General features: G+C 46.9%; 1 protein-coding gene across 2 annotated transcripts in view; it reads left to right on the top strand.

Moving 5' to 3' along the window:
* The first annotated feature begins 1,108 nt into the window (after positions 1-1,108).
* LOC102732633 (RNA binding protein, mRNA processing factor) overlaps positions 1,109-8,827 on the top strand; it is a 126,665-nt gene continuing 118,946 nt past the window's right edge. The window contains exon 1 of one of the 2 annotated variants that reach the window (XM_081808565.1): positions 1,109-2,236. In XM_081808565.1, the coding sequence (XP_081664691.1) occupies positions 2,171-2,236 (66 nt within the window). In that variant the 5' untranslated portion in view covers positions 1,109-2,170. The remainder of the gene's footprint in view (positions 2,237-8,827) is intronic. The other variant, XM_081808572.1, reaches the window with a different exon arrangement.

Below are 8,827 nucleotides of genomic sequence, written 5' to 3'. Positions count from 1 at the left end.
CACTCTTTTTTTCTTCACAATGCTCTTCACACAAGTATTTTCATTGCTTTCTGCGATTTGAACCAGGATCCCTGATCATGGTGCCGTGGAGTTGTTTTGGGTATCTTGTCTCCACAACACCAGTTTAAAGTCCTTAAAAGCAGGAGCCTTATCTCCATTCCCACCTCCACCCCACTCCCAGCAGCACTTAAACCAGTATAGCGTGAAGAATGTGGGGGGGGGGGAGAAAGGGGGCAGAGAGAGATAAACAGTGAGGCAAGCAAATAAATAGAAATTGTGATTGGTGCTGTGAAGAAAGGAACAGGGTGCTGTGTGAGAGAATTCCTGGGCGTGGGAAGTGAGGGAGAACCTACTGATATATGCAGTTTTAAATTTATGTGTTTATGATACCGGAATGGAGAAGCTCTCTATGGCCCTGGAAAAATGGAAATTTCCTTAATGATAATGCTAACTTCCATGATCTGTAACCTTAAACTGGGCAGGAATGGGTGCTGGGTGCTATAGCTCTACCAACCTGTCATCTCCTTTAATTGCAACCCCCTGGGAGGTAACTCTGCTCCCATTTCACAGGTGAGGAAACCGAAACCTCGCAATCCTTCCGAGGTTGGCGCGTAAACAGGCGTTGTGCGCGAACCTGCCACAGTACTGAGCCCTCTCTCTTCTTTAAGCTGCTTTGACCCTGTGAAGATCATCTGTGTTGGCCTCCAGTTCGGATCGCTGTGAGGAATATTCACTTAGCCAACAAAGATTTGAGTGCCTACTGTATACCAGGTAGCGTATTTAAATAGCCGTGGGATTATAAAGAGAAACAGGGCACGGTGTTGTTGTCTGGCGGGAAGGCTCTCCCAGGAGAGTGAGGGAGGCAGCCAGGTAAACAAATAATTCCAGAACGGTCTGCTAAGGGCCGTTGACAGGAGCCTGAGCAGGGGGCCCGTGAAGCCTAGCGGAGAGCGAAGGCCGGCGCGCGGAGGCTGGGAGGTTTGCGAGAACCCGGCGCTGGAGGTGGGTTTGAAGCTGTGCCCTGAAAACGCCGGCCCGGAGCCGGCTGCCCCCGGACGTCGCTCGTTCTCTCGCATCCTGTCATTTCAAGCTGCCAACCAGGAAGGGAGGAAATAGGTCTGAGCCGGTACTGAAAGGGAGGGGCTGGCTTAGGGATAGGGGTGCGAATCCCCGCGGGCAGCAAGCCAACAGCAGTAGCCCATCACGCTTCCCGGGCGTCGCGCTGGCCCGGCCTGACTCCCCGAAGCCCCTCTCCAAGCCGGCGCGCGCCGCTACGCGAGTTCGCCAACTCCGGCGCAGCCGGGCCGCCGGGGCCCCCAGGGGCCGGGGAAGCGGGAGGACCCAGCCTCCCTCCCGCGCCTCTGCCCTCGCCCTCCGACCTACCGCCGAGTCGGGGGGCTGGGGGTCGGCCGCTTCCGCCTGCCGCCCGCGGCCCCTCCCCGGCGCGCGCCATCCGGCCGCGGGGCAGCCGCCCCCGGCGCAGCCCCTCCTCCCGCGGGGGGCTTCTCCGTCCCGCGTCCCGTCCCTCCGGGCTAAAGCCGGCAGCCCACGTCTAGGGAGGGCGGAGGGGGGAGGAGGAGGAGGAGAGGGAGGAGAGAGGGGAGGGAGGAAAGCGAGAGAAAGGGAGCTGCTTGGATCCCGTACTTCCCAGAGCCTGCCTGGAGCGCGCACTCTCCGGGTCCCAGCGTCCCAGCCGCGGCCCGCGCCCCGCACCACCTCCTCCTTCGGTCTGGGCACCCCTCGCCCCCTCCCTCCGGCCCCCGCTAGGCTCCGGCAGCGGCCGCCCCCAGCCCCTGCTTGGCCACATCGTCAACTCTCTGGGCTCCCTCCTGGGACGCGCGCCCTCGCCCCATCCTTTCTTCCTTCCTTCCTTCCCTCGCGCCCGCCCTCCCTCACCAGGTCTCCCTCCCGGGTCCCGATTGTCTCCGTCCCCTTCCCAGTCGGCCCGCGCCTCGCCCTGCCCCGTCTCTCCCTCGCACTTCCTGGGTCGCCCGCCGCCGCAGTCTCGCCTAGCCGCGGGAGCCCGAGCCGCCGCTGCCCCGGCTCCAGCCCCCGCAGCCCGCGGCGCCCGCCCGAGGGAGCCCCGGCGCCCGGGGAAGGGAAAAGTGGGCGAGCGCGCCCTCGCCCAGCCCCGCGCCCCAGCCCTGCCCGGCGAGGAAGGACCGGGAAGATGAACAACGGCGGCAAAGCCGAGAAGGAGAACACCCCGAACGAGGCCAACCTTCAGGAGGAAGAGGTACGGAGGGGCTCGCTGCGGCGGGGGTACGACCTGGGAAGCCGGCCGCGGGCTTTCTCCCGCGTGCGGGCGGGCGGCCGGCCGGCGGGGCTCGGACGCCGGCCCCGGGGCGCCGCAGTCGAGGGTTTGGAAATTGCCCTCGCCCCGAGGCACAGCCCCAAACTGTGGCCCCGGAAGGGGGGGCTCTCTTCGGAGAGCGTGTTTTTGTGGGTTCTTAAGACTGCGTAACTTTGAGGACTTTTCGGAGACTTTTGTAAGTATAATGCTCAGCTTTGTTTGCGTGGGATTTTAAAAGCGGAATCGAGAGCTGACTCCTGGGTGACCTCAGTTTATTGGGACCCGGAGGGTCAGGACTTAATTCTGCGACCGGGACTGGGAAGTTGAGGGGTGTGTTTGTGCGGTGTAAGGAAAGAACTCGGGGAAAGTTCTCGTTAAAAGACACCTTCTGTTCCCTGCCCCCTCCCTTTCAATGTTAAAAGTTCTTGGTGAAATATCTTTCCAGCTGAGGCATTTTGGATTAATAGATAACTCATCAGCTGCATTCTTCTCTGATGAGTCAAAGACCCCGAATGTGGGTGATTAGGTTTTGTAAATTTAGGGGCGATGTGGGGGGCGGGGCGAATAAGAGTTTAAAACTTTACAATTCACCAAGCGATCATCTAGGCTCCTTTAATGGGACTTTGACTTCTGAGCGTAAATTTTATGTGGTGCGTCCGTAACAACGTTAAAAATGTTGCGGCGGCGGTGCGTTCCGTTTGTAGAAACAAAATTTAACTGTGGGAGGGAACTCCCTGAACAGACGTTTCAGAATTTTGTAGTTAGGATATTTGTGGTATCCTTTTAAATGGCTTTGTTCCTGCAGGTACGTAATCTGGAGTCCAAGAAACAATACTTTTTTCGCCTACTTTTTAGGATCCCTTATAGCTGAGTTCTTAAACATTCTAAAAAGAACTTGAGTGTGGAGATGCAGGAAAGTATGCATCTAGATAAGACCTGTAAGGCATTCTTAGAGGTCTTGTATTCCAATATATAAAGTTAACAGAATGGTAAACTGTAAAGCGGTTAGGATGTTGAGATTATTATGGAGATAACGTGTTGCGTGCAGACTAAGATTCTGATAGTGAAACCAAACATTGGGGAGGATTTAAATAGTACTTTTAAGTCCTCAGCACATTGTCCACTTGTGGAAAGGGAACTATTTAAATGAAGATGGAGGGACTTAAGACCATGCAAATCAATGCAAAACACAAGGTTTTACTCTTAAGCCCATTTGTATGGGGCAACCCACCTGAATTGCAGTAAGCTGAAAATTGCCTTCACACCTGAGGGGTAATTGTGCTTTTTATTTTAAACTATTATTTTGAAAAGTGTTATTTACATGCTAGTTCTTTAGGACTACTGACATTCCCCTCTTTTCAGAGAGTCCGAGACCTGAATTGCAAGTTCCACTTTTTTTTTCTTGAATCTTACTGACTGCTCTATTTATTTTCCCTACCCTTGAAATAAAATTTTAAAAATGACGAGTGTGCTTCTCTAAGGAGTTGCTATATTTAACTAATTCACCCAACACACCAATTGCTTCAGAAACCTTTCTATTTCACTTAGATGGGCAGTCTGTTTATTTTTAAGGGTAAGACTGTATGGTGTGAAACCATCTTTCTCTGCTCACCCAATTGAGAATTCTTGTAAATGGAAAAGTTAATCAGGCAGACCCAAAGGCTTTTTTTTTTTTTTCTTTTAGTAGGTAGCAGAAGAGGTTTAAGTGTTCCAAAACCATAACCTACTTAACTTGAGAAAATTAAGTAGAGAAAAAAAATCGCATTTTTCACGTAACCCATCTCAGCCTCACTGCCACCAGGACTGAGGTGTTGTTGGCCCCGTTCCTGGGGCGCCTTAATGTGTGAAGTTGTGTATGAGTAGAACCTCAGGTGAGCTTAGTACAGAGTTACTGCCTCTTACCTGTTCTTTTGCCCTGACCATGTGCCTTTTTCAGGAGGCAACAGCATGTGGCTCTACGACGGGTCAGCAGTTTTGGCGAGACAGTTATTTTAAAACTAAGTGGACTGTTAGGAAGAGTTTAGAACCCAAGTTGTACCAGAGGTGGAGTATAAAGACAGATACCCCATGAAGAGAGAGAATGTTAAACATTCAGGAGAAGAAAGGAAATAGGCCTTGAGTGATGCAGGTAATTTTGCGCTAATTCTCTGTTTTGAGTTTGTTTTGTTTTTGATAAACTCTAACCTCTTTTTTTTTTTTCCTAACCCTGAAAGCCACAAGTAAAATAAATATGGTATTTGGTGAGTCCCATTAATGTGCTCAGCGTTATACAAAAACCACCACACTGGACCCTTTCCCTGCCCACCCAGCGAACAGCAATTTGTTCTCAAACACATTTAAAAGCCTTGGCTGAGGATTCCAGTATACAGAACACACACATATAAAATGTATATACCCATAATGACAAGAGAGGGGGAAAATGTGTTTTGTTGTCGTTTCTGGTGGCCATTGAGCTGACTTGGAAAAGCAAGTCCAATCATCATTAAGAGAAAATAGTTTATTTCCTAGAACATCAGAGCAATTTAGGCTTTCTCTACCACTTCATAGAATCCAAGGTTTTTTTTTTTCAGTATTTTTTCAAATGAGTTCCTTTTATCTTCCAGTACATTTTAGCCCTGTATGAGAGCTTTTAAAGCATACTCTGAAATAATTGATACCGAAACACTTGTTTGGTTCCAACTGTATAGAACGAACGGCCCAGGATTGAGGAGAATTTCTGTAGCTTTTTGGGGTCTGAGAACTTGGACAGGACATAGACTTCTGCGTTGGATAGTATTGAAAGCTTTGAGGAAAAATCCTTTTTAAGATTTTGCTAGCTAGCTGTAAAAGATAATACATCTGGCCTTCTGGCTTCCTGTGTGCTTGTTTCTCTATAACATGTCCCTTTAAAGAAGCCAGTTGTCAAAATCTTAACTGGAATCTGAGATTTATAGGGCTTATGTATAGGGCATTAGATAATTTCTTACATCATTTTACAGTTGATAAAATCCTAGAATTTTGCATCTAGCTTTGGACCAGGCAATATTCTCTTTAAACACCTTTGGCGATTTGAACTGGACTAGACTTTATTAAAAATCAGTAAACGTATGTAGAGCAGACTCCGTTTGTCTTGTTGAGCTTTATGTATCAAGACTTTATCTGGTAGTAGATAGAAATTTATTTTTGGTCCCTTAATTTTCAAAACAATTTTTTTTTGAAATCCGATAAATATGCAATTTGGTTTTGCTTTTGCTTTTAGCCAGGTCATTGAGCATTTTTCAGGCTGATCACAAATCCTTTCTTAAAGGTGTTTTATTATGTTGAAGCACCAGTGGTAAACAGCAATCTTTCCTTAAATTGATTTGAACTTCCTTGTACTTAAAACTAGAAAAGCAAAAAAGTTGACATTGTTGCGATATTGACTGAAAAGATACTTGGCAGATGTTGGGCAGGAATCATGTACAGTTGGTTCTTTACAAGCTAATACAAATCTTTACCTCACTTTCCTTTTAAAGTGCTTAGTGGGGTGCCTGGCTAGCTCAGTGGGAAGAGCATGTGACTCTTGATCTCAGGGCCATGAGTTTGAGCCCCTCGTTGGGCGCAGAGATTAAAAACCAAAAAGCCTTAAAAAAAAAAAAAAGTGCTTAGTAATCTTGCCCAAATATTGGGGTCATGAAGAAAATTGTTTCCTCCAGTTGGCCCACAGAAAGGCTACCATGTCAGTTTAGGATGGCAGCCTCAAGCTTTCAAGTGGGCATTAAGATAATCTACATTATGACTTGGGCAAAGACTCAGAATACTCTTAAACAGTTCAACCATGTCTGGAGTCTCTTATTCCAAATCAAATCTAATATAACAAACCTATTTCAGCCTTTGAAGAGGCTTTGGTGATAGTTCTAAAAGGAAAGCACAATGACCTCCTAGTAAAATGCTGCTAAAGAAGCCTGCAAATATGGCATGTGCTTTTGAGCTGTTTTTCCAGTAGTTTTAAAATTTCCCTCATAAACCCTTGTGTTCTTGTGCAGTCTTTGTTTCCCCATGGCATTTTTGTTGTTGGGTGGATCGTTTGATAGGGTAGAGGTTCTTTTCAGAGTCGCTTTCATACGGTTTTTGTGGGTTCGTATGAATTTGTGCTTCATGGACAGAATGAATTCAGTGTTGGTGATGAGGCAAGACAGTGGGCGCTGATGTGTACTGCAAGGTGACGCAAATTAATGCAGCTTTCTGGAGGACTTTGCTATTATATGGCAAGATATGTTCGTGAATTAGTTACTTCTGATAGTGAACAGTCATAAAGACTCTTCGATGTCTTACCCAGGGACATTGCTAAAGTAAATCATGGTATAATTTCTGAAAGAGAATAATAAGTAGCCATGAAAGGCCATGTTTTTAAAGGATGTATATGTATATGCATATATTTACTTTTGTTGTTGTTGGTTCAAAGCAGCAGAAATGCATTCTCTCACTGTTCTGGAGGCCAGAAATTTGGAATCAAGGTGTCTGCGTTGCCACATTCCCTCTGAAGGCTGTATTGGAGAATCTGACTTTTTCTTCCCGGCTTCTGACAACATTTTAATTGAGGGCATAATTGTCAATGTTAGGACATTAAACAAAAACAGATTTAAAAGTTCTATGTGATGCCAATTCTTAAAAAAAAAAAAAACCAAACCCCAAATAGGTAAAAAAAAAATATATATATATATATTAATAAAAATTATTAGATTTTTACTTTCTAATGCTTTTCTATGCTTTCTAAATTTTCTAAAATGAACATGTGAACAAAATTGTAAAAAAAAAAACAAACCCACCCAACTGTCTTTTTCTTTGAGTATTCCGTGGAATTTCTTTGCTGTACTTGTAGATGTCACAAAACCATTGGGTTGGTCCCACTTCCTTTTGCTCACAAGCCTTGCTGCAGGAACCCAGCCTCTTCAGTTCCTTGTAGCCCTTCTCTGTGTTGCTCTCACTCATTCCTTTTCTCCTGACTCATCTTAGTGCTCTTTAGCTGCTCACCTTGTTCTACCATGCTTTCTCAGTGCATCTTTCCATCATACTGCTCGGTCCTCTAATGGGTCCTTCAGCACTGATCTGTTCTCTGTACAACAAAGTCCAAACTTGACAGTCAGGATTGCCCTCATGTACCCCTGTGCTCTGTAAACCATTTGCTTCAACCATCTTTTCCCTCTTGATCTAGCTTGAGCTGCTTTCAAGGCAGGAGCCAAGTTTTCAGCCTACATTGTGCAGACTCTCGTCACCTGAAGGTTCCATCCCAAAGAGATAGTTGTCCTCAGAATTCCAGTAGAAGTTGCTTTGTTCTCTTTAACTCCTGGATCATTACCTTCTTTCATGTAATTGTTTTTTTTTTAAAAGATTGATGCCATCTCATCACAGTATTCCCAATATTCAACTCCTACCCAAAGATAGTACTCCAGTACCAGGTGAGTACCCCCCCACAGACACACACACTTACTCATATATACACATATAATTCTTTATAAATAATTTGTAAATGTGAAATATCCTTATTGGTAGGGTTGGTGATGATGACTTAGTATAGGTAGGCTGTTAAAAAGCAGACACTTAGTTACTATTGAGGTCCTTGCCCATTGGGAAATTAGGGAAGTTGTGGATGGATCAGGTGGGAAATGAACTCGCTCCACCTGCCATCTGCAGCCTCTCTGCTTCTCCGGAGGGGCATTTGGGTTTTCACCAATAGAATTTGGTGGTGGGTGCCGTGGAACTCTGACCTTTTGGACGCGGGCTCCTGGGAGCTTTGGTGAGGTGGAAGAGCCCCGAGCTCCCTGTGTTCCCAAACAAGCCTGCTCTGTGTGACAGCCACTTTGGAATGTTTGTGTTCAGTTTCATTTGGCACCTTAGTGTCTGCCTGGGGGAAGGGGGAAAGGGAATGCAAATGTTCCTCTTGAACAGTGCTTGCTTTGGTCAAAGAAAAAAACTTAGGAAGGAATGAGGGGAATGAACCTTAATCATAGCTGGAGCAGAAGTGGCCGTCTGGCTCAGTGGGCTTGAGGCCAGCAGGGACCAGGGATTTAAATTGACGCTGTTGATGCGAGGACGTCATCTGGTGATGGGGATGAGTCTACTTGATGCGTGGGGAAGACTTGGGTTGGCACGCCTCGCACTCACATCCCTGTCTTGAAAGAGTACTGGGAGACTATTCGAAACCACTTCAGTGCATCATTGCCGGGGAGGGGGGGGGGCGGTGGCTGGGCCGCATGACTGCAAACTCAAGGAAGGTTGCACGTTTGAGCTTATCACAGTAAAGTTGTTGCCTGGTTTGTCGTTTTTGCTCGATAGAAAAAAGACTGGAATGTTTGATCCTATGCAATTCTCAGAAATCTTTTTAATCCATTCACTCAAATAATATGCTAACTTCTGAGTATTTACTTCTGAATATTTACCAGGTACTGGGCACTTTATACGCAAACTCCATTATTTTATCCTCCCCGTGAGCTGAGGGAGGTATTAGGATGGTGATGAACCTTTTGTGATGGGAAGATGACTTGGAGTGCAAGGGCGGGGGGGGGGGGGGGGGGG

Source organism: Leptonychotes weddellii, chromosome 2 (assembly GCF_054177405.1).
Source record: "Leptonychotes weddellii isolate Sample4059 chromosome 2, ASM5417740v2, whole genome shotgun sequence".
In the NCBI taxonomy this organism is placed as follows: domain Eukaryota; kingdom Metazoa; phylum Chordata; class Mammalia; order Carnivora; family Phocidae; genus Leptonychotes; species Leptonychotes weddellii.
The sequence above is the reverse complement of the archived record's forward strand: the minus strand, read 5'-3'. Positions and strand labels throughout refer to the sequence as shown.